Source organism: Pelobates fuscus, chromosome 10 (assembly GCF_036172605.1).
Source record: "Pelobates fuscus isolate aPelFus1 chromosome 10, aPelFus1.pri, whole genome shotgun sequence".
Taxonomy (NCBI): Eukaryota; Metazoa; Chordata; class Amphibia; order Anura; family Pelobatidae; genus Pelobates; species Pelobates fuscus.
In genome coordinates, this window is record NC_086326.1 from 77,592,080 (window position 1) to 77,619,917 (window position 27,838).

Sequence of the window (27,838 nt, forward strand, 5' to 3'; positions counted from 1 at the left end):
AATTTACCTCTTTCATATTAAATGCACCCACACTTATTATATATAATTTTATTCAGTGGAAACAGGGCTTCCATTTAACATCAAATATTTAGGTATGGAACATAACTTAATATGAATAAAATATAAAAAAAATGAGAGAAAATAAGATTTTTTTTAATGTTCTTAGTTCTATGTGACATTCTAACTGTGAATGTCATAATACTGTTTGCTTTTACTGCAATAAAATACACATATTTGTATTCAGCGATGTCTCACATGTAAAACTGTACCCCCTATGTACAGGTTTTATGGTGTTTTGGGAATTTACAGGGTCAAATATAGCATGTTACTCTTTTCAGTTTTTTCACATTGAAATTCGACAGATTGGTTACGTTGCCTTTGAGACTGTATGGTAGCCCAGGAATGAGAATTACCCCCATGATGACCATTTGCAAAAGTAGACAACCCAAGGTATTGCAAATGGGGTATGTCCAGTCTTTTTTAGTAGCCACTTGGTCACAAACACTAGCCAAAGTTAACGTTAATATTTGTTTGTGTGTGAAAAATGCAAAAAACTAATTTGAACGCCAATTTTGGCCAGTGTTTCTGACTAAGTGGCTGCTAAAAAAGACTGAACATACCCCATTTGCAATACCTTGGAAAGTTATAGGGTTAAATATAGTGCTAGCAAATTAAATTCCCTATACTTTCGGCCTGGGTTGTCAGGCAGGTCCCGCAAATTGTAATTAATAAAAGGACCTAATTATGTAAAATTATTACATAAATATATATGTAAAATTATTATATATACACGTGTGTGTAAACTGTGTATATATATATATATATATATATATATATATATATATATATGTATATATATATAAACTGCAAATGTCCCGCACTCAATGTACCGGTCTTGTGCTTGCCTCGGTGCTGCCTCAGCCTTCAATATATACAGATGAAAAGAGTGCACTCGAAAGGTCTTCTTAAAGATATAAACAATTTATTGTGCCAAAACTTCAAAGACATACAAGTCGACGTTTCAGTCCTCGTGGGACTTTTTTCAAGACAATGAAAGGCGGAAAAAAAAGTGATTTAAATATACCTTACAGGTGATTTGATTGGAGAGTAGGTTATATGAAAGAGAGGCTGTGCAAACGTGAAAGTGATTACTCAACTTTGAAATAGGGATTAACCCCTTAAGTGCCTAATAGAAAGGCCTGAAGGTGAGTGTGGTTACGGCCAAAAGTCTAATAATCTGCACTCGCAGACATATTAAAATTCAAGTATAAGAAATATCGAAGCCACCTTAGATTGACTAAGTGTTTAAGACTCTATTTGAATATTTAAACAAATTTGTTAAACAAAGTTAAACAATACCTTACGATTGCTACATTTTTAAATTTTTAAACAATAGTATAAGGTGGCTACGTTTTTAAATTGGAATTCCAAGTGCCAAGTGGTTGCAGACCTAATTATAGACACATTGTAGAAAAAAACTTCAAAGTATATTTGAATAACCCTAGGGATACTATGTATATACTTACTTAATTGTATTACAAATTAACGGCCATACAGTCTATGGAGTATAACAGGAGCATCCATAAGCTAACATACCCAGCTAAATAAAAATTAATATATAATTAATATATGATAGATTTAACAAAAAGTCTCATGAGTTAATCACCAATAATGGTTTTTCTGTGACCTTTAGTACAGATATGTATCAATTACTATTATTTACGAAACTGTGGCTTCTTTATCTTTTCGGGATGAAGCAGCTGAGTGGGTTGATTTCATTAAGTCCCCCCGGGGACAAAGTTCCTAATGTGAAGATCCAAAAGGCTTCTCTTTGAAGAAGTAGGACATCTCTGTCACCCCCCCTGTTCGGGGCCGGAACATGTTCAATGCCCATAAATTTCAATGTGGGCAGTGTATGCCCTATTTCCAGAAAATGTTTGGCTATGGGGGTGGTTGCTGTGCCGCTGGATAACGCAGTCCTGATGGTAGATCTGTGTCCCCTCATGCGCTCCCTGAGGTCATTAGACGTTTTGCCGATGTACATGAGTCCACATGGGCAGGTGATGCGATAGACTACGTGTGTAGTGGTGCACGTGATCCTTTGCCGTATCCTGTATTCTTTACCTGAGCGAGGGTGGTAAAACGCTTTGCCCGGGGTCATACTATTGCAAGCCATGCACTTCAAACAACGATAACAGCCTGGACTTTGAACAGACCGATGCGCCATAGATGTATCTGTATGAACCAGATAATCTCTCAGGTTCCTGTTTCTCCTATAACTAATCATAGGGGTATTCTGGAATATCGTCGGTAGTGTCTTGTCTTTTTTAAGAACCTCCCAGTTGTGTCTTATTTTCTGGGACATCTCGCCCGATAGTGAATGGAACGTTTGGGGGAAGATCATTCTATTTTGGTTGCTTTTAATTTTAGGGCCATCAGTGTAGTTTTTGAGTGCTATTGAATATGCACTCTCCAGCATCTGTCTTGGATATCCACGTTGTGAAAATTTTTCAAACATTTCTTGTACCTGGTTTGCTGCTTTTATAGAATCAGAGTTGTTCCTCAGTATTCTCATAAATTGAGATACCGGTAAAGATTTTATGAGATTGGGTGGATGGTGACTGCTGGCGTGTAGTAACGTATTGCGGTCAGTTTCCTTTGCAAATAAAGTATACCCCAGCTTGTTATTTTCTATAAAAATACGAAGATCCAGGAAGTCGATTTGTTTGTTGTTAATTTGATGGGTAAGTCTTACTGGTGAATCCAATTGATTCAGTGACCCTATCATGTCATGTAGACTTTGTTCCTCACCCGTCCATATGATGAACACGTCATCGATATATCTCAGGTATTTCAGAATATGATGACCATATTTTTGGAGAATGTGTACCTGTTCATATGCATGCATGTATGCATTAGCATACATGGGTGCCATAGGGGCACCCATCGATGTCCCGGATATTTGTATGTAAAATGCTTTTTCAAATCGAAAATAATTGAGTGTAAGACATAATTCCAATAATTCAAGTATATATTCAATCGGGGGCTCTATACGTTCTTGGTACTGTGTTAGTACTTGGCGCATCGCCTGGATTCCCTCCTCGTGGGGAATTATGGTGTATAAACTGCTTACGTCAATGGCTGCTAAGAAAACTCCTTGTGGGGGGAGTTCTATGGAATTTAAGGCTGCTATGACTTGCGCCGAGTCTTTCACATAGGTAGGTAATGACATTACCGGTTTTTTAAATTTTGTGTCTAACCATTTCCCTATGGGTTCTAACAATCCCCCGATCGCCGATACTATCGGTCGTCCTGGTGGGCGCTCCAGGTTTTTGTGAACCTTAGGCACTGTGTATATGATCGGGCACCGAGGGTGGGTTTCAAATAAGTACTCATATTCCGTAGTGGTGAGGAAACCTGCTTCTAAACCCCTTTGCAGTGTCTGTTGAACAACTTTACTGAATTCATAGGTGGGATCTATTAGCGTGTATTCATAGACTCTGGTATCTTTTAGTTGTTTGAGGATTTCCTCCTTATAGTCGTCGTATTGTTGGACGACTATAGCGCCCCCCTTGTCCGCTGGACGTATGGTAATGGACATATCTTTAGCCAGGCTGTTTAAGGCTTCTCTTTCATCTTTAGATAAATTCGGGCGTCTTTGGTTCCGGGTAGTTGTAACCTTCATTGTATCAAATTTTAACATTTGTGAAAATGTTTTTAATGTAGGGTTTAAGTTGGAGGGGTCAAAGGTGCTTCTCATTTTAAACTTTTCGCTGTTCTCCTCAATTTGATGTTGTTGATTAGAATTTTTAAAGAAATCTGCTAAACTGAGTTTTCTGTTAAATTGAAATTGCTCAATTTCCCATTGGAATTTGTTAATATTAGCAGTCGGAACAAATGAAAGTCCTTTATTTAGAAGCATAATTTCTGTAGTGGTGAGGTTTCTAGTGGATAGATTAATGATAGGGTTAACTAGCGTCTCCTTGGCGGTCGTCCCCTGTGTCCAGTGCCTTTTCCCTTTCTGTCCCCTCCTGGTGTAGTTTTGATGTTTGGGGGGCGCTCTGTGCCTTGGTGGTTCCCACTTGTTGTTTCTCTCACCAGGCCAAGTCCCGGTTCTAAAAAAGACGTATTATATGATGCTGTGGTATTAGAGTAAGCCCCCTCTCTTTGCGAATCCTTGTAATCAGAGTCAGATGCCGACTCCCCAGAGGTAAAGTCGACAGTAGATGCAATGGGTTTTCTAATTCTAGGCTTGTAGGTTCTATATGCGGGTCTGGTGTTATCTCCTGATAGCCACCTGTATACTCTATGCTCTGAGTAATCTGCTTGTACTTTGGTAAGTTTTTCTCTTTTAAACCTGACCAAATCGTTTTTATATTGTTTCAGGTCTTCTGTTAGTTTCTGAATCAATGTGTCACAGTTGGGTGCTGTAATAGTAGTTGTATGCAATACTTCATAGTTTGAGATTTTAAATTTAGTGATTTTTAGTTCACGACCTACCTCCTCGATCACCACCAGCATCAGGTCCAGGGAACACTTGTTTAGTATACCAATCCACTTCCGACACACTTCAGGGTTGTTTCTTCCAATAGTTGGGACGTTTTTGATCCGAAAACCTCTAGGGATTTTTTTCATGCGGTAATAATCGGATAAGTAGGTGGCATGTAGTTCGAGATCAATTTGTCTTTGTTTAAGTTTAAGCAAATTTCTAATGACGTCCCGAGGTTCAGTAGATACTGGTAGGTCCGAGTCCGTTTGCGGCCACAAAATCGCCGCGGCTTCTGCTTCTGTGTATTGCAGCACCTCTGCGTGGTCTGCATACGCTCCGGCTCTAGTCAGGAATTCCTCCATAAATCAAATCCTTGAAAACGATATGACTCTCCTGGGTCTGGTGCGTGGATTGAGCCCTGGCTTGACGAGCTCTCCGTAATCAATACAAACTGCAAATGTCCCGCACTCAATGTACCGGTCTTGTGCTTGCCTCGGTGCTGCCTCAGCCTTCAATATATACAGATGAAAAGAGTGCACTCGAAAGGTCTTCTTAAAGATATAAACAATTTATTGTGCCAAAACTTCAAAGTTTTCAAAATTCAAAGTTCAAAATCACCTGTAAGGTATATTTAAATCACTTTTTTTTCCGCCTTTCATTGTCTTGAAAAAAGTCCCACGAGGACTGAAACGTCGACTTGTATGTCTTTGAAGTTTTGGCACAATAAATTGTTTATATCTTTAAGAAGACCTTTCGAGTGCACTCTTTTCATCTGTATATATTGAAGGCTGAGGCAGCACCGAGGCAAGCACAAGACCGGTACATTGAGTGCGGGACATTTGCAGTTTGTATTGATTACGGAGAGCTCGTCAAGCCAGGGCTCAATCCACGCACCAGACCCAGGAGAGTCATATCGTTTTCAAGGATTTGATTTATGGAGGAATTCCTGACTAGAGCCGGAGCGTATGCAGACCACGCAGAGGTGCTGCAATACACAGAAGCAGAAGCCGCGGCGATTTTGTGGCCGCAAACGGACTCGGACCTACCAGTATCTACTGAACCTCGGGACGTCATTAGAAATTTGCTTAAACTTAAACAAAGACAAATTGATCTCGAACTACATGCCACCTACTTATCCGATTATTACCGCATGAAAAAAATCCCTAGAGGTTTTCGGATCAAAAACGTCCCAACTATTGGAAGAAACAACCCTGAAGTGTGTCGGAAGTGGATTGGTATACTAAACAAGTGTTCCCTGGACCTGATGCTGGTGGTGATCGAGGAGGTAGGTCGTGAACTAAAAATCACTAAATTTAAAATCTCAAACTATGAAGTATTGCATACAACTACTATTACAGCACCCAACTGTGACACATTGATTCAGAAACTAACAGAAGACCTGAAACAATATAAAAACGATTTGGTCAGGTTTAAAAGAGAAAAACTTACCAAAGTACAAGCAGATTACTCAGAGCATAGAGTATACAGGTGGCTATCAGGAGATAACACCAGACCCGCATATAGAACCTACAAGCCTAGAATTAGAAAACCCATTGCATCTACTGTCGACTTTACCTCTGGGGAGTCGGCATCTGACTCTGATTACAAGGATTCGCAAAGAGAGGGGGCTTACTCTAATACCACAGCATCATATAATACGTCTTTTTTAGAACCGGGACTTGGCCTGGTGAGAGAAACAACAAGTGGGAACCACCAAGGCACAGAGCGCCCCCCAAACATCAAAACTACACCAGGAGGGGACAGAAAGGGAAAAGGCACTGGACACAGGGGACGACCGCCAAGGAGACGCTAGTTAACCCTATCATTAATCTATCCACTAGAAACCTCACCACTACAGAAATTATGCTTCTAAATAAAGGACTTTCATTTGTTCCGACTGCTAATATTAACAAATTCCAATGGGAAATTGAGCAATTTCAATTTAACAGAAAACTCCGTTTAGCAGATTTCTTTAAAAATTCTAATCAACAACATCAAATTGAGGAGAACAGCGAAAAGTTTAAAATGAGAAGCACCTTTGACCCCTCCAACTTAAACCCTACATTAAAAACATTTTCACAAATGTTAAAATTTGATACAATGAAGGTTACAACTACCCGGAACCAAAGACGCCCGAATTTATCTAAAGATGAAAGAGAAGCCTTAAACAGCCTGGCTAAAGATATGTCCATTACCATACGTCCAGCGGACAAGGGGGGCGCTATAGTCGTCCAACAATACGACGACTATAAGGAGGAAATCCTCAAACAACTAAAAGATACCAGAGTCTATGAATACACGCTAATAGATCCCACCTATGAATTCAGTAAAGTTGTTCAACAGACACTGCAAAGGGGTTTAGAAGCAGGTTTCCTCACCACTACGGAATATGAGTACTTATTTGAAACCCACCCTCGGTGCCCGATCATATACACAGTGCCTAAGGTTCACAAAAACCTGGAGCGCCCACCAGGACGACCGATAGTATCGGCGATCGGGGGATTGTTAGAACCCATAGGGAAATGGTTAGACACAAAATTTAAAAAACCGGTAATGTCATTACCTACCTATGTGAAAGACTCGGCGCAAGTCATAGCAGCCTTAAATTCCATAGAACTCCCCCCACAAGGAGTTTTCTTAGCAGCCATTGACGTAAGCAGTTTATACACCATAATTCCCCACGAGGAGGGAATCCAGGCGATGCGCCAAGTACTAACACAGTACCAAGAACGTATAGAGCCCCCGATTGAATATATACTTGAATTATTGGAATTATGTCTTACACTCAATTATTTTCGATTTGAAAAAGCTTTTTACATACAAATATCCGGGACATCGATGGGTGCCCCTATGGCACCCATGTATGCTAATGCATACATGCATGCATATGAACAGGTACACATTCTCCAAAAATATGGTCATCATATTCTGAAATACCTGAGATATATCGATGACGTGTTCATCATATGGACGGGTGAGGAACAAAGTCTACATGACATGATAGGGTCACTGAATCAATTGGATTCACCAGTAAGACTTACCCATCAAATTAACAACAAACAAATCGACTTCCTGGATCTTCGTATTTTTATAGAAAATAACAAGCTGGGGTATACTTTATTTGCAAAGGAAACTGACCGCAATACGTTACTACACGCCAGCAGTCACCATCCACCCAATCTCATAAAATCTTTACCGGTATCTCAATTTATGAGAATACTGAGGAACAACTCTGATTCTATAAAAGCAGCAAACCAGGTACAAGAAATGTTTGAAAAATTTTCACAACGTGGATATCCAAGACAGATGCTGGAGAGTGCATATTCAATAGCACTCAAAAACTACACTGATGGCCCTAAAATTAAAAGCAAACAAAATAGAATGATCTTCCCCCAAACGTTCCATTCACTATCGGGCGAGATGTCCCAGAAAATAAGACACAACTGGGAGGTTCTTAAAAAAGACAAGACACTACCGACGATATTCCAGAATACCCCTATGATTAGTTATAGGAGAAACAGGAACCTGAGAGATTATCTGGTTCATACAGATACATCTATGGCGCATCGGTCTGTTCAAAGTCCAGGCTGTTATCGTTGTTTGAAGTGCATGGCTTGCAATAGTATGACCCCGGGCAAAGCGTTTTACCACCCTCGCTCAGGTAAAGAATACAGGATACGGCAAAGGATCACGTGCACCACTACACACGTAGTCTATCGCATCACCTGCCCATGTGGACTCATGTACATCGGCAAAACGTCTAATGACCTCAGGGAGCGCATGAGGGGACACAGATCTACCATCAGGACTGCGTTATCCAGCGGCACAGCAACCACCCCCATAGCCAAACATTTTCTGGAAATAGGGCATACACTGCCCACATTGAAATTTATGGGCATTGAACATGTTCCGGCCCCGAACAGGGGGGGTGACAGAGATGTCCTACTTCTTCAAAGAGAAGCCTTTTGGATCTTCACATTAGGAACTTTGTCCCCGGGGGGACTTAATGAAATCAACCCACTCAGCTGCTTCATCCCGAAAAGATAAAGAAGCCACAGTTTCGTAAATAATAGTAATTGATACATATCTGTACTAAAGGTCACAGAAAAACCATTATTGGTGATTAACTCATGAGACTTTTTGTTAAATCTATCATATATTAATTATATATTAATTTTTATTTAGCTGGGTATGTTAGCTTATGGATGCTCCTGTTATACTCCATAGACTGTATGGCCGTTAATTTGTAATACAATTAAGTAAGTATATACATAGTATCCCTAGGGTTATTCAAATATACTTTGAAGTTTTTTTCTACAATGTGTCTATAATTAGGTCTGCAACCACTTGGCACTTGGAATTCCAATTTAAAAACGTAGCCACCTTATACTATTGTTTAAAAATTTAAAAATGTAGCAATCGTAAGGTATTATTTAACTTTGTTTAACAAATTTGTTTAAATATTCAAATAGAGTCTTAAACACTTAGTCAATCTAAGGTGGCTTCGATATTTCTTATACTTGAATTTTAATATGTCTGCGAGTGCAGATTATTAGACTTTTGGCCGTAACCACACTCACCTTCAGGCCTTTCTATTAGGCACTTAAGGGGTTAATCCCTATTTCAAAGTTGAGTAATCACTTTCACGTTTGCACAGCCTCTCTTTCATATAACCTACTCTCCAATCAAATCACCTGTAAGGTATATTTAAATCACTTTTTTTTCCGCCTTTCATTGTCTTGAAAAAAGTCCCACGAGGACTGAAACGTCGACTTGTATGTCTTTGAAGTTTTGGCACAATAAATTGTTTATATCTTTAAGAAGACCTTTCGAGTGCACTCTTTTCATCTGTATGTATATATATATATATATATATATATATGTATATATTTTATTTTTTAATTATTTTTATTCATATATAGGTATACATATAGTGATATATGCGTAGATACTTAGGTATATACATATATTATTTCGTTCTTCGTGTATTTTGATATCAATATATATATTAATATCAAAATACAGTTAGAACAAAATTAGACACATATATATATTTTCAATTATTTTCTTTTTATTTTTTGTATTTTTATTTTTTTACGTATTTACATATTTTTTATTATATATAAATATACATAATTATAATTATGTATATATTTAATCAATATCCTTCTACGTGTATTTTGATATTAAAATAACTTATACAGTGTATGTGTAAATGTGTGTGTGTGTATATATATATATATACTTAGATCATATATATAATATATATAAATGATCTAAGTATATTTTAATTGTAACGTTAATTTATTTTATTTTTAACTTTAAGGGGTTAAGAGGGGAGGAGTGGGGCAGAGACAGTGTCAGCCAGTGATTTCAGATCACTGGCTGACACACAGGATCAGTGATCACAGTGACTGGCTGTCACTGTGATCACCTCCTGCAGATCGCGTAATTGGCCACAGGGGGAGTGCCTGGGTGGCCAGGCATGCCCCCCACCGCGACCTGCAGGGGGATCCTGCCTTCAGTTACCAACAGGCTGACACATAGTAACTCTGATCGCAGTGACAAGCTGTCACTGCGATCAGATCGCAGTGAGAGACTGTCTCTGCATTCAGATCGCAGAGACAGCCTCTCACTGCGATCATACTCTGCAGATCGCGGTCACTGACCGCAGGGGGACTGCCTGGGGGGCCAGGCATGTCCCCCGACCGCAATCTGCAGTTGTAAAATGCCGCGGCTCCATGTGTCAGCTTGTCACTGCGATCGGAAACTGCAGACCGCGGTCCCCATGTGCCGCCGGCCACGTGGGAGGCAAGACCGCGCAGGGCGTTCAATGCCGCCCTGCGGCGTTTAGAGCCGCCAAAATAGGGACGGCATAGAACGCCCTGCGGTCTTAAGGGGTTAACTTAGCCACTTTTAATATTATAATATTATATTTGACCCAGAATGTGTTTACATGTTTGCATATACTCACTATAGTCACAGATTATGATATATATATATATATATATATATATATATATATATATTAGGATAGGACCTACCGAATATGGGGTACTTTGACGTAGTTGGCAGGCTTATGCAATGTATGATCATATAATGTAACTAAACCCCCATCATTTTTTGCCTAGGTGAGGTGTTTTTAAATAAAACTATTACAATCTCTAAGATTTGAAATCACTGTTTAGTTAATAAGCGAGTGCGCTGGGTTCTGTATTTTGTATATTTTGTATATTTTGGCCCCAGCAGCACCCTATAATGTATGCATGTTCAGGTGAGTGCAGCCCTCTTGGTTTCTTTTATATATATATATATATACCTGTATATATATATATATATATATATATATATACACAACATACAAGATAAGCGCACTCACTCATTCACTAAACAGCAACTTTAAAGCTCAAAACATGGTGACGTTTTTTTTTTTGTTTTTTTTATACATTACCCCTAGGCAAATACAATGGGTGTGTAGTTGCAGTATATGATCATACATTGCATATGTAAACTTGATAAAGTTTTCTAACAATATGCGTAGATGCATTGATGAGCTGCTGACATCACAGTCGTACTTTTTTGCAAATAATGTTGTGATTGTATCATTGTTTTTTATCGAATACCCAACCTGGTGAAATAAACTAATGTGGATTTTATGCAAGGCTTTTTGGTTGTTCACCACTATTTTTCTACCGCAATAGATGACATGCCATATCCACATTGGCTTATAGTGCTATCCTTTGAGCACAAAACCAGGCTTATGGCTTTCCAACACTTGCCATAAATGAGTTGTGTACAGTTATGGGATTAATCCCGGAATATTGTGCTTTCAAACACAATCATATACCACGATATTACATGTAACTTACATTCCACCGTGTTTTGGACAGGCCATCCAATATATCTGGAAAAATTGAGGAGGTTAAGTAACTCCAACTGTGTGTTTTAGTTTTTTTTAATTCAAAAATAATTGCATTGTTTTTAAATCAGTAGCTACATTTCTTGTAATGCAAAGAATTTATTTTTATATGCAAAAGAAAAGTACCCTGATGGGCACAAGATTTGCAACTAAGTATGTAAATCTGTTTAAAGAAAAACTCTATCTAAAATTGTCCAATTTTCTTTTTACGCTGCTGTATCCCTAATCGTTTTAGGTTAGTGAGCCTCCTAAAAAAAAACAACTTTTTGCATCACCCAAAACTCACCTGTAATTGCCTGTACTCAAGTGTCAAAATTAGCGGATTTCTGAACTAAACCAAGAGATGACTTCAGACTTTGTCAGAAGGGAGCATTGGAGCTGTAGTGGTTATGGTGCTTGGATTGTTCCTTTGAGAATTTAGTTTTATGCCTTATTCGCAGTTACACACTGAACTATTTATGTTCAAATTTCCCCAATCCATGTGTGTAAATAAATCTACTTGAGATTTCTAAGTGACTGTTACTGATTATTTCTCTACATTTCGATGACATTAACTTAAAATACGTCCACAGACACATTAACACCAGAGTTAAAAGGGGAATGTGAAGGTGCAGTAAGTAACCATATTTTTTTGTGCTCATAAAACCCTGAGATATATATATTGAAACATTCAAAATTTCGACATTGGATTTGGATAAAAAGTTTAATGAACACGTTTAAAAAAAAAAAAAAAAAAACCTCTATGTAGTGCCAGGCAACACAGAAATAAACATGCTGCCTTTGTTAATTTGTCATTGATTTCAGCACTGATTAACACACTAGGGAATACAATCTGCCGTGGTTCCAGGCTAGAATGGACTGCAAGTGAATTTTTCATGGGATAGATATCATCTGACTGTGAAAGCAACAAAAAAAACATGCATTAAAGCCCACAACATCATTTATTCAGCTGGATTTGTGCATTGCAAGATTCATTTTTAGAAATCCAGAAATCTCACTTTTCGAAAATCAGTCTACATCAGAGAATACGAACATTTACATCCTTTCCACATTTGGAGGTCTTCACTTCTGCAATGGAGAATGGAGAGTGCAAACTGGTGCCTCGAAAATATAATGCACCACTCTAGAATGAAAATATTGTATTGGAAAGTGTATATTGTAACCTTCCAAAATGAGTTTGCAATGTATTTTTTTTTTCTAAGTCAGAAACACAGACGCAAGATGACTTAGATAGCAGCTTAATGCACAAACATTCAAGGGGAATATCTCAAGCTTGGCTGTGTAAATGCAAAGGATTTTACTAAAATGGGTTGATGATGGGTTCCAATAGCCCTTGTGCAAGACCTGATAGCTAAAAGTAAATGTATGGATTTCATACACTCCCAAATCACCAAAAAATATGTGCATATCCCATGAATTTTCCGTAAATATACCCGGCTTTAATAAGAAACATTTATATCATCTGGATGGATGATCGTCTTACCACTATAAAAATACTAAACTCTCTGAATAGCAGTTCCTCCATTGAAGTCCACCGGGACATTGCTATCCAGAAAGCAGAGTACACCGTAGCTCTGCTAAAAGAATCCTGCCAATGTATTTAAATCGTTAACATTCTATGGCAATTAGCTGTTACAGGCTGTTTGTATCCAATATATGTATTCTTAAACAGTCCTATGAAAACTCATCCAAGTACAATTCCTCTCAAATGATCTGTTTCGTCACTTCCTTTTTTTTCCTGAATCTTCTTCTTCTGGAAACCAACAATTAATCCCAACGTTTCTTCTTGTGTTATTCATGGAGTCTTTACTTTATTTATTCTCACTCAACCAGTGCAAGTGGCAGCTCTTTTAATTAAACAAGTCCATAATCGTGTTCTTAATTTTAACCGCAAAACACAACAGAGTATTGTAACTGTCTAACTAGAAGCCATCTGAGCACATTTTTATTGAACAGTGCAAATCCATCAGTGTTCTTATGGACCAGAAGACAACCAAAAGTCTAATTATGTGAATCGGTCTCTCGGAATGAATTTTAGTAACAAAAGATGCTTTTATCAATAGTAGCTGCTTCCATCAACATGATCTTAGGTATTAATGTTTGTAGATGTGGTCATGGCAAATGGATTACAATTTAATAGATGCTTAGTGTGGCCTGCATTTACTTTGCTGTACTTTGCTATAATCATGGTCATTGATACTGTATTCCTGAGGGGGGTAGCCCCAAAATATCTGTGAGGCTCAAGGGGCAGCCACTCTAATCACTTGTGAAATATTTTGAACCTAGGCAGCTCACCTTTTGCGCTTTAATGAAGACAGTCATGAATTGTTGAATGTGTTTGGATTCTAACATTGCATTAATTGAATCAGATGTGTAACTACAAATTAATAGGCCACAGTTCATATCTGTTTCCAAATGTGACATTGCAAAATGCAGCCTTTTCTCAGATGCAAAAATAAATCTACCTTCTTTCATCATCCATAGATAAGTTATTTTAGGAAGGATAATAGGAACCTTAGGTGCTGAACCTGTAGGCAGATACGTAATGTAATACCTGTGAACACTGGTCGGTAATTGGCCTGGCTCTTCCTGTACACGAAAACCACCAAGACTAGGAGACTAGGATTTTGTAGACAGTAAAATAGGTAAGCAGTGTATGGTACATAATGAAACTTATTATTCTGGCAAAGAGTACTCCAACCCACACCCTGTTGGGCAGATAGAGTTAGTTCCCATGTGTGTTCCTGCTCGTATAATTGGAACAAGATAAACTTTAAGGAAATTAATTTTAGAAAATAAAACTATGAAATGGATACGTAAAACATTCCAGAATATGAAATATTAACCTGCTATATTACTAATTATTGGTATGGCGACTAGCATAAATTCAGGTTTGGTGATCTCCCCTGCTGTCCTAATAATTACTCATGATATATGTCTGCTTCCAATCTATTAAAAAGTATATTCTGGCTTGTTTATGTTATGGCTAGAAGCCATTTATGTTTATGTTATGTTAGAAGCCATCTGAGCACATTTTTATTGAACAGTGCAAATCCATCAGTGTTCTTATGGACCAGAAGACAACCAAAAGTCTAATTATGTGAATCGGTCTCTCGGAATGAATTTTAGTAACAAAAGATGCTTTTATCAATAGTAGCTGCTTCCATCAACATGATCTTAGGTATTAATGTTTGTAGATGTGGTCATGGCAAATGGATTACAATTTAATAGATGCTTAGTGTGGCCTGCATTTACTTTGCTGAGCTCAGATCATCAATAAATGGTCAACATTTAATATTATATCTCCCATTTGCCACATAAAATTGTGCGTTAGAAAGACACACAAAAAAACAGAAGCATCCAGTTTCTCTGACAAGCAATAGTTATTCCCGACAAACATGCAAATTTGGTCATGTTTTCATCCAAACTGTTTTGTCTGTTGGGTAACATTAAAGCTTTCCATGCTTAGTAAATGCAATACAAATTTAATCAATCCTAATTATTATTGGTCAAGACCTGGTAGCTGCATTACAGCTGTTTATTTCAGATCTTATATATTTTTATGTATTCTTATCTGGTTGTGTTCTATCCCCTGTTCAGTTCTTCATGTCATCTCTCTCCCAGTTTCATTGTCCATAATTCAATTCATTTATCATTTCCAATTCCAGCTCCTTTTCTCTGTAAACCTTACCTTCTGCAAACACCATCTTAGCCCCCACCTGTGATAGGTAGAGGTCTCTCATCCTACCTGCATTGCACCAACAGCAGTTTTAACCATATCCTTCTTCTTCATCCTTTACCTTAGCAGCAGAGACTTTGTTCGTGTGGATTGTTCAGCTGCAGCAAACTGAGCATCTAACATCAGGTCGAATTACCCACCACTGCCCCAAAATTATGTAATTCATGTCCTAGCTGCAACACCAACCAACCAAAGCCATACATTATATTCATCTCTGTAGATAGCCATATGTGTGCTCAACGTTGGCGATACTGCCAGGTGCTCAGAGCATCAGATTTCAGAAAAAGAGATTTGGCTTTAGTGTTCAATGGTATAGGACTTTTGTGGCCCTATCAAATAAAGGAAAAACTACCACCCATAGCAGTTTTTTTTTTACCAGCTTCGAAAACATTTTTGATGGTAAAATTAAAAGTCATACAACATTGAACAAATAATGCAAATCTTTTTTCCCCCTTTAATGTGATCCATCCCTTGGCTAGTTATTTGTGTCCATATAATCATGGTCATTGATACTGTATTCCTGAGGGGGGTAGCCCCAAAATATCTGTGAGGCTCAAGTGGCAGCCACTCTAATCACTTGTGAAATATTTGGAACCTAGGCAGCTCACCTTTTGCGCTTTAATGAAGACAGTCATGAATCGTTGAATGTGTTTGGATTCTAACATTGCATTAATTGAATCAGATGTGTAACTACAAATTAATAGGCCACAGTTCATATCTGTTTCCAAATGTGACATCGCAAAATGCAGCCTTTTCTCAGATGCAAAAATAAATCTACCTTCCTTCATCATCCATAGATAAGTTATTTTAGGAAGGATAATAGGAACCTTAGGTGCTGAACCTGTAGGCAGATACGTAATGTAATACCTGTGAGCACTGGTCGGTAATTGGCCTGGCTCTTCCTGTACACGAAAACCACCAAGACTAGGAGACTAGGATTTTGTAGACAGTAAAATAGGTAAGCAGTGTATGGTACATAATGAAACTTATTATTCTGGCAATGAGCACTCCAACCCACACCCTGTTGGGCAGATAGAGTTAGTTCCCATGTGTGTTCCTGCTCGTATAATTGGAACAAGATAAACTTTAAGGAAATTAATTTTAGAAAATAAAACTATGAAATGGATACGTAAAACATTCCAGAATATGAAATATTAACCTGCTATATTACTAATTATTGGTATGGCGACTAGCATAAATTCAGGTTTGGTGATCTCCCCTGCTGTCCTAATAATTACTCATGATATATGTCTGCTTCCAATCTATTAGAAAGTATATTCTGGCTTGTTTATGTTATGGCTTGTTTTGCACATAGCTTACCTGTATGCATAGATATGAGATGTCTAATTTCTACAGAAATTTTGTGAGATAATGGTTTGTTTTTTTGTTTTATTTTGAAAGTGTAATAGCAGTTTGACACATTACCTATTTATGACCTATGAAATCTGTTAAGAAAACCACATTTAACAATTTTTAATTTTATGTATAGACACTCAACAAAAAAAAGAATGATTTGTAATGATTTTACATAATATAAAACTATTCTCTATTTCAGAATACCTTCACTACACCTATGCAGATATACTTGAGCCAGTTATATACAAGCTTAAGCAAATGTGAGTGGGATGTGATTAATATTTATTCTTATATGTGCTGAGTCAGTTACATTATAAAACTATATTTCCCTATGCAAGTGTTTATCTTTTACAAACAAAATGAACTCTTATACGTTATGTTTGTGTTTGCGTTTGTATGATCACTGATTCACTATTTCACCACATCTAGTGTACATTTTTATTTCACTGGTTATCACACAAGTGCACTGTCCATCTCTTCCCACTTATATTTGGTCATTTAAAACTATGCTTGAAGTTAAGAAGAATCTGAAACGGCCGAATCCTTTAATATTTTGTAATCCGAAATGAGATCTATGGCTTGTGGTTTTAAAGAATTTCTTGAAAGAAATTTTGTGTATAAAATAGCATGACATAGAAACATGCAAAAATCATTCTAGGATAAAACTTTAAAGTGTCAGTCTAACCACCATAACCACTACATGTCCCTCTGAGGGTCTCACTTGTCAATTGCTGATGGTTCCACTTACATATTGCCAATATCATTGTTATCCATGTGTTAAAGCCATTCATTGGCTGACAGTGAAATCAAGGGACAGTATCTGCAGCCTAATGGAATGGCTATTGTGCCTAGATTGAGCGTTTACATATCCATGCTGATCAGCAACATACTACACTGATCTTTAGATTCTCTACTCTGACACGGAATGTCATGCTTATTTAACGTTAACAGCAGTTTACTGTCCTACTGATGCTAATGAAAATAAGAGGCATATAGCATGCTTGCATAGGATTTTGAAAGACCAGATGTTGATGATGGAATTTGGCTTCTCGTTGTACTTACTAGAGTAGTTATATACCCTGCTTACATAATTCTAAAACATTGGCAAAAGTATGAAGGCATTATGTGCTCAATGTCATACACACAAATACATTGTCACAAACGCACAATACGGGATGCACAAGGAAAAAAATAGAAACAACTGCATTTAACTAACAATAATCTACATGGGCATTGTACACAAAAATAAATATCAAATACAATTTGTGGCTTCTACACAAAATGATTGTGATGGTACAAGTATTTAAAGGGACAGTGAAGCCGAAACATCATTAGTTGAAATATGCATATAAATATTATGGAACTTTTCTTTTATTTCCTAAGAGAATGCCATTATACAGCACAGTCCAGGCATTACCATAGTAGCAATTTATCATTTTTGGTCAATGGTCATGATATGAGATCTTTCTGTATTCTGATCACCAAATACACCAATGATAATGAGAATACAGCTGTTAATTTAAACAAAGTGATTACTTTCCTCTATCGTTATGCTACTTTGATGGAATATTTCCTTTCGCCAAAAAATCACGGAATATGCAAGCTCCATAGTTACCAAAATCCAGAGCTCCATAGTTTTTATATACATCATTTTCAATTTTTCATTTCCCATGAGAGAATTTCATATTAAGGTGCTGCTGTCCCTTTAAAATTGCAAAATGTAAATTCACGCAAACATCAAACAAACATGCATTTCTTTTTTCAACTGACTAAGTGACCATCTAGGATTGTATTAAACACACCACACTTCAGGTTGTTAATGTTCCAATTCAATATTGGTACAGTGCACCACACAAGCAAACAGCTTCCCAGCACTTTGACTTGTGGCCAGGAAAAAGCAATTTCATGCACAACAAGTTTTATGTGGCTAAGGAGATATGGTTACAGCAATGGAACACATCAACATGGCTGTTTATACAGTTTGTTTATAAATGTTTATTAAACTCCCAACTGACCTATGGATGTGATCGTTGGCTTAAAGTCATCGCAAGATGGGCAGTGTATTGGCATATTGTCATTCCAACAACCACCAGCTGCAGTACACAAAATCCATATTTCTAGTCGATCCCTTGTCTGCAAGTTCCTCATGGACTACCATTACATTACTTATTCACAAATCTGTCAAAAGAGCATCGTAATCAAATATGTCAGCATCCTTGTTGAAACCATTACTAAAGAGTCCATTTTCACTTTTAATTACCTGGTCCATTAAGAGACATCTTGTTCTCTCAAACCTTTTCACATTTTACTACATCCGTGCATTTAGTTTTTTCATTTCTGCTGGAACGTTACAGTCTTAGCCTAGCAAGCAGAGGTTCAGGGATATGGAAATAGGAAAACTACTTTGTAAATCACAAAACAATCAAGCAAATGGCATTGCCATGAATATCTTTGCTGGAAGCTGAGGCGTACCATGGGTACTTGTTTATGAGATTAATATCGGATTTTAGCCGGCCTCCATACATTAGCCTGCATTCCAGTTTTAGAGGCACAAAACTTTGGTTTTGGGACCTGGATCCTGGAAACTGATGCTCTAGGTGAAGTGATAAAACTAGTTGGACTAAAAACAGCAGAAGCTCGATTATAAGAAGTGGTAGAATTCTGCACACTATCCTGGGTGGGTGGTTGGTAAGGCATTGGAACTGTAGGTGTTGAGGGCACATGTTGAGTGCTCATCTCTGTTCTCCACACTGGCTCAGCAAGCGTAGTTGCAGAACGAGGGGCAAGCACAGTGGGTTTCATGTTGGCTGAAGATGACATGGGAGTTGGAGTTGAGAAGCGCTTTATATCATGAGCTCGTACAGTTTTTACAGGTACTTGCCTAGCTGGAGTACTAGGCAAACTAGATTTTGTGGTGTTTTGACTTGATTGAGTTTGATTTGCAGTATTAGAGGAATCACCAAAACAGAACATTGCGGAATTTAGCTGGTATGGTTGATGACGCATGAAATCAATTGCTTGCATTCTTGGTTTATTGGCAGGAGTTTTTTTTACTTTGCTGTCAGCTTTCACAGGCTGAGATTTGCATGCTGCTAAGGGATAAAATGGAGAATATAGTGGATTGTAAGCAATAGGTGGTGGTGCACGAATATTAGATGAGTATTTCCAGGAAGAGGGTAGTGAAGGAGTTGGGGATGGTGTTCTAGGCCGGGAATTAGGTCTGGAGCTAGACCTAGGGGTTGACTCTACCACAAACTTATCCATACGGCTTTGTCGTTTAGCAAACAATTCAGCACCTTTACCCTTCAGTTGAGGCATATCATGGGTACCATTCACAAGTTCATCTGCTTTTAAATAGGGTTTAGGTGCTACTGGGGGAGGAACTTTCAACTTTCGTCCAGCAGACTGCATAAAATTACATGCCTCTGCTCCTAGACTGAGAAAGTCTTCTTCAGGTCCAGACTCAAACCCTGCTCCAGGTTGATCTTGCTTAGGTTTCTCATCTAAGTTCTGCACCATGGACATAAGATCTGGATTAGGTAAACACTTCTTCTCCTCCACTTTGGCAAACATCTGTTTCCTGCCACCTCTTTTTCGAGCCTCATTCAAGATGCCTGTACGTCCAAACGGCACAGAAATTTTCTGTTCTCTTGATGTCACACTTTCTGATGATGTATTTGCAAGGCTTACTGGGGTGTAAGATGGTGTGTCATGCTGCACACTAGATGCTGGACTAAACAACTGTGACACTGGTGGGGTCAATGGAGTTACTGTAGTGGGACCCACTAATTTTGTTATATTTGGCTGTGAAGTTACTGTTTGAGGTTCTGATGGGCGTGATGGAGATGAGAGATATATAGAAGCAGTAGTCGTTCTTGGTGTAACAAAAGTTGGAGAATTCTGTAAATCTTTTTCACCACCTACATCTGGAGGTGTTGATGACACAGCAGGTTTTACAGGTGCTGGTATATAAAGTGATGTAATAGCACCTCCAGGAACTCTTTGAGGACTCAAAGGAATTGCAGGGCTTGAAGGAATTGCATGAGAGAAATGTGCAAACGGTGAAGGTGCTACATTTGGCACAGATGAACACTCGCTTACTTTTTTAGGGGTAATAGGATTGAATATAACTGATGAAGCCATTGAGCGCTGCCCAACTTGACCTGGAGTAAATGGCCTTGCTGATCTGTTAAAGATGCCAGTTCCATCACTAGTTCCTGGCTGTGTAGGCTGAGGAGGTGATAATGATATATTTGTGCTAGCTACTTTGGGGCTCTCTGAACCACTGATCTCTTGGCTTCTATGTTCTACATTACGAGCATTTCCACTGCTTGACCTTCTTTGTGGTGGAATCGGTGTTGGTTTATGATTTTCCTGGGGATTTTGTGGTGGAGCGTTATCAACAGAAAACTGTTCAGATCTCTGTCTTTGCATCTCAAATAATGCAGCTCCCTTCCCCGATGCTTCGCTCAGACCCTTTTCCTCCTGTTGTTCATGTTCCATTTTAGGCTTTTCAATATCCAAATAGGTGCTATCCCAGTCCGAGTGATTAGTTAGACTACGAGCATCAGAGAAACCTTCCTCATCAAATTCTGATTCACTTGTTGGGAAGACACCTTCCTCGTCCTCAATGTATCGGTCTTCGTCCACACTTCCGTAACTCACTAGAGTATATTTCTTTGCTCTCTGTCGTCTCTTTTTAAACATAAGAACCCCCTTGGAGTGGGGGTTTGGTGCATCTGTCAGCAAAGATGCAATAGTTCGGCATTTAGTTCTAGCCTCTTTTACGTTTTTTTCCTGTACACTCTCACTACGGTGGAGCTCTGTGGAAAAAAGACATAAAGCAATTGTCAATCATACCATTGGACCGATTGCATTTAGATATTCATTACTGTAACCATTTTATATTATGTCATTTAACTATTAATTTCCACATTTAAGTATTACGTACAACAGATATATTTTCTAAATATGAATAATCAAAATTTTCTGCAATTGCATATTTTTCACGTTATAGATTGGTTATGCCTGTCTTGTCAACTAAATCAACGTGTGTTTATATTGAAAACACTAACTTTGCAATTGAAATAAGTGGTTGGGATGCATAGACAGACAGACCAACAGACAGATAGTATTTTGCTTTTCTTATTTAGAACTAAAACAGACTTTTGATCTCGACTTAATATTAATTTAAAGTTAAGCTATAAAATAAATCAAAAAGTGCAACAATATATATTTACATTTCTATTTATAAGTAAAAAAAAAACAGTTTCTATGGATGAAAGATTACTTTTTTCTCTCAACCCTACTCTCCACAGCAGCTACAAAATGAAAAGTATGATCAAAAACATTTAATTACCTATAAGTGGAAAATATTATAATATATAAAGTATATAATCTATCTATCTATCCATCTATCAAGCAAATACCAAAAGAAAGGGAAAAAAAGCACAATACAATTATGGTACATAAATAAAGATCTTTACTGATTACAGTATAAATTAATGTAATTTATTAATGGATGGTCGGGTACATTCTGCGTATGCCATTTTAATAGGACAATACATTCTACATTGAATACTTGGTTACTCAGAGTATAAAACCAGAAAACCCACTTTAAACATATAAACATCTAAAAACAATCAAGGTAGGTTTCAATTAGTGGTTCAATTGCCGTGGAAACCAATGGAATGTTGCAGATGAAAATATAAGTCTTAGAATATTGCTTTGGGAACTCCTCTTTATAATAAATGCACATTTCTTGTTTCGATATATATATAAACTTTAATCTTTGTATTACGGATTTGCAGAATATAGTAACATAGATAGTACTCTAGGTTGAAAAAGTCCATCAAGTTCAACCAATTTATATATATATATACACAATTTAATCTGCTAAAAGTATGAATCATGTATCGTTACGTTTTAAAATAGCTTTTACCTTCGTAAACAGTTTAAAATATCTCTCTAGTTAATTAACACATAATTGTTATATTGAAATGCACTACTATATTTAAAAAAATAAATAGGAACAGCTTCATAAAAAATAGCATTCAACTTCAGAATTAGCAACCCTCAGAAGGAACCGATTACCTGCGTAGAGATTATCTGTGCTGTGGTAGGAAGATACAGGTGAATCAGGCATGACACAGTCACCATTAAAGACACAATGTTCCATAAAGATAGGGACGAGAATAAATCAACTCCAAGCTGGAGCCAAACCAAAATATGAAAATCTCCCGAGCTCTCCGCTGCCCTTTCTGCTAGCCTTTTTAAATCTCCACTTTTGTCTTCCTTGGCATTGCAGTAGGGTACATCGGCTCTCAGAAGCTGATGAGATCATCCAGTCTATTTTTACTGGCCCTGGCTTATCACTGGGCCATGTTATGGACATTGTCACCTGTCACTTAAGCTATGTTCCTAGGATCGAAACAGAAAAAAAAACATATTTTTTTCCCAGCCACAATCCCACCCCCCTTGTAATTTGAGTCTGAAAGAATTATATATATTCCAATCTGGAAGCATAAGGTCAATGCACTTAAAATGCCATTCTTCTCCATAAAGATCCTGCTATACAAAGTCACAACCCTCATTGTCAGTCAAGTACAAAGCGGAAAAATATGTTGGCGGAACTGAAAGTTCTGAGAATGGGGAAAGAAATATGTTTAAACCAAACGTATCATCAGAATAAAGAAACCTATACACTTAAATACAAAACTAAGATGAATGTATGAATCCACAAAGGCAATAAAAAGACATAACTTGTGTTGGCTTACAATTGTTTTACCACTCTATTGTATCTATTTAAATGCAATCTAGCTCTAAAATGTGTTGCCCCTTGCCTGTCTCTGAGCTCTGCAGAATGTTGAAGATTAAGCTGTGTACTTCCTTACCAGGAAATTGTCATAAAAATAGATGGAGAAAGGCATGTAGGAAGATTGCGTACCAAAGGCAAAGATTTCTTACAAATAGAACATGACAGTGGATATCCTTTTTTTTTCAATTAAAGATTTATATACAATATAAATCATTATGCGACTGGTACCATATACATATAGATGGACAAAACCAATATGTGTGGGTGTGTTATCGGATTATTAATTTATTATCGCACAATGCAATATTAGTCAATACAATATTAGTACCTACTTCCTTCAAATTAGTCAAAATACTACAGTGTGAGGTGTTATGGATGTAGTGAAGGGTGTGGGATAAAAACAAACAGCTCCCTAATGACACTGATGTTTTGGCATCATTGTCAGCACATCAGCCTGTTGAACGGAGTGATGTTAGACGTCACTCTGTTCTTTTCTCTAGTTGAAGCACCGGCTCGGGTTGTGGGTGTACACATATGATGAGATTCGGGTTCCCGCCACCTACACCAGTGGTTCTTAACTCAGTCCTTTGGAGATTCTGACAAAACCTGGACTGTGCATGAAGACTAGTTTGGGAACCACTGATCTAGACAAAGTTAAAACTCCTGGGTTGAGATACATGGTTATTATTATTAGCATTTGTATAGCGCAAACATATTCTACAGCGCTATGTGAGAGATGAAGAAGGCCTGGTTCAAACATGCTTGCTATCTATGGGTAGATCTCAAATCCTCAGTTTCAGATAAAAACTGATAGATTTGGTCATCGCATTGAAGTCCACCTATCTAGGACTGTTTTACAGTCCTGTTGTCACCAACTATGAGGAAGCTTGATCTATGTTTTACTGTAAATGTGCCTTTTGGGCTTATGGGAAAATAATTGAATACATTTGGTGCTGTAATAAACAGCAGATAATTGACCACTGAGATTGCATGATCTATGCATCAAACCTGCTTCCTTAAGCTAAAGTTGCTTTGATGACCAATATGACCCTTAAAGATTTATTTTTACTGCCTGAAATTAAGGAAAAATAATGGTGATAATACTCTAGAGCAGAAATAATATTAATTGAAGTAAGGTTAACTCTGTGTATACCAACAATAAATAAGGTAAAACAGATAGGAGATATAGCTTGAGCAAAACAGAAAGGTTTACTATGGATCATTAGCATGTCCCACCTTGGTAGTAAAAGAGGTAAAAAAAAAAAGAAAAACCTCTAGACTGTAAAAAAGGTATACAAAACAGGCAAAAAAAAAAAAAAAAAAAGAGAAGCACGAATAGTAGAGGATAAGCAAAGGGAAAACTAATAATAAAAGCAGGAACAAAGCCAAGGAATCAAGAAAAGGATACGCTGACATAAGAATCAGAAAGTCAATAAGGAGAGAATCTATAATAAAGTTAGACAGTTTTGGCAACCTGCAAGGTTAGACAAGAGTACGAGCATGATATGTGGTATAACCAGTTGTTGATGAGATGGGATACAAGTGACATAATCTAATTCAAGATTGTGCTTACAACCGAGTCTGTATTACTTTCTTTGGAACTAATAAAGAGTAAGTGCCACATAGACCAGACCCCTTCCGGTGGACTGGGGCACCAAAAACAGGTTACATATATTTCAAAATTTAATAACTGAATTAACACAGATATTCCCCATAATGTCAAAAGAATTGGTGTTATGAATATAATTGATAACTTACCAGTTTGTCCATTTTCCAGTACAACAGATAAGACACAGTTTCATGATACAATGCTACTCAAAGGACATATAAAATAAGCTTTCCTTAAAATGTTTTCATCTGTTTAACTATACATTTAATGCAAGTGACCGGAGAATGACTTGATGTGCAATCTTTACTTTATATGTTATTTTAAAGATTGAAGAAAATCCATGGAAACATTTGCATCATAGTTTTGTCTAACACTATAGAACGTGTCACCATGCAAATAACCTCCATTTGTAAAATTAAATAATTGACAAACTACCCACATAACTTTAGGTTATACAAGGTATAAAATATGAAAGACTGCATAATTTAAATCTCACATATCAGCGAGTGACTATCATCAAGTAAGGTGTTTGACCTTATGATGAGACAATTGTAAACTAAATTAGGACAATGTAGGACAGAGAATTTACAATGTATCACTTCTGTAATTTACGTCAATTAACGTGCTAGTTCAGGGGAAGGCTGGCAAATTTTGGTCTGGGTCAAGTAAAAATAAAAGGCCTTTTTGTGAAAGTAACTCACAGATCTGTGTGTGCGGGTGGTCCTAGCTACTTGGAGCCTGTACTATATGGGTTTGACAGACAGAGGCTGCTGGAGTTTTGAGCTGTGACATCATATTTCCCTGCACTCTCCATTAGCATGACTTGCACAGCATGACATGGGATTCACAGAGGTTGGTGTATGCCCAAGTGATGGATACTCTGTTTCTTGAGCTTCCAATGTCAAAGCACTGACACATCACACCCTGCATTCACTTGCAAACAAATCCAGGGCAATAATACATACTAATCACAGTAAGGCCGCCTGGTCGGCGACAGATACTATAGTCATGACCACCAGCCCATGCACAAATCCCTACATGATTTATCTAGCAAAGGCTTCGCGCAAGTATTTCCTGCGGTCTCACTTCTTCTGTACTGAGCCAACAAACATCCCAATGCACCATCTGCTATTTTTATCTGCAGAAGAACAGCACAAGACTCCAGATCACAACCTCTGAAAACTTGTGGTCTGGGGGGCAATTGTCCCCTTTTCTCCCCCCACTCAACTTGCTAGCCCAACTGTGTATTGGTTCATCCAAATAAGATCCAACATATTTTCTGAAAATTATCTCAGCTTTTATTTAAACTAATATATTCTGAAGTCTTGAGAGTTTGGGCATTCTGATATGTCTAAATGTGCAATGTCATTATTGAGCTGTGTGTTGAATAAACCAATGTACAACACCACAAATTATGGCTGTTTGGCGATTTAGTAATACATTATGATGTTGTTTACATGTTCGTGTTTCTGATATCTGATTTGTCATAACGGTTTATTTACTAAACATCAGAATAGCTACAGAATTGGAGAAAAACACATTTTCCCAAAGAGTAGTTTTATTTCATAAGTTGCATAGAAACCAATGGACAACTTAGTATTTTTCCAGCTCCTGAATAACTCAGCAACTGACAGACTTCATAAGAACTAACCTATAAAATAATCAGTCCCAGACTAAATATGGCACTATACATTTTAGCTGTGCTTTTCTCAGGATGGTATTATCCTTCCTCAACTGGATTCAAAAAGTGTTCTCCAGGGAACTCTAGAATGTGTCACTCCTCTGATAAGGAAGTACTTGAGATATTTCTTTGAGTGCTACTTGTATAGAACTATTTTCTTATCTTTATTAACTGCAACAGAGGCCAGTGGTACAATTATTATTGCAATTAAACAATTAATTATTATAAAAAAACAAATTAGATGGGAGAAGAAGAACCACTTACAAAAGTACTAGAATTCAAACAAAATTATCTGTGCGTTCACAGATATGACGAATGATTGACCTGCAAAGGTGGTAGGTCCAATTGTGGAATTTGGCAAGACAAGGTTGTTCCCCAGGCTTTACTATTTTTATATCTGGATCGAAGTACTATCTGTCCACAACCTTGATGAGGACCTTCTTTTACGAACTGTAAAGCTGTAATTCATATGGAGTCAACCTGCAGCTTTGAAGTGTGACACAGACAGAAAAGTCCTGCTTGGAACCTGCAGTATGCTACAATGTAGAGCAGAATTGCTGTTCAAGCATCCAGATACCTCACTTGGATATTAATGCATCAACATATATAGAAAAAGAGTTTGATGTTTTATTTTGTATATATTTAGGTTAGTCAGCAAACAATCAATCCCTTCTCTGTTGATACTAATACATTTAAAGCCATGTGTGAGTCGTTCCAATCATTAATAGTCATTATTTTTCCATTGGCATCTACTAAAAATCTTGTCATAGATTAATACAATTTTGGGGGAGAATATGCTTTTACTGTGATCTTTAAAGGAACACTATATAGTAAGGAACACAAACATGTGTGAAGCACTGTCCCAGAAAACACCTCTAGTAGCCATCTGAGGAGTGGCCAATGAAGTTATTCCTAGACTGTAATGTAAACACTGCATTTTCTCTGAAAAGACAGTGTTTACTGCAAAAAACCTAAAGGGAATGATTATACTCACCAGAACAAATGTAATAAGTTGTAGTTGTTCTGGTGACTATAGTGTCTCTTTAAATTATGTTTTATAATTATATGATAGTTGTTATTCAGAAGACCTTAATCTTGTCGTACAGTTATGTTGTTGCAGGTTATAAACTGTTGGGACTGGCAATGAATGAAACATATATACAGGCATGCAGTGGCGGCTCTAGACTTTATGAGGCCTTAGGCGAAAGTCAAACAAGAGGACCCCACT

The 27,838-nt window shown here is 37.5% G+C and overlaps 1 protein-coding gene across 1 annotated transcript in view; it reads right to left on the minus strand.

Annotated features, from left to right (window-relative positions):
* Positions 1-15,783: 15,783 nt before the first annotated feature.
* SYNPO2L (synaptopodin 2 like) overlaps positions 15,784-27,838 on the minus strand; it is a 78,798-nt gene continuing 66,743 nt past the window's right edge. The window contains exon 4 of the mRNA XM_063434267.1: positions 15,784-21,326. Within this exon, the coding sequence (XP_063290337.1) occupies positions 18,997-21,326 (2,330 nt within the window). The 3' untranslated portion in view covers positions 15,784-18,996. The remainder of the gene's footprint in view (positions 21,327-27,838) is intronic.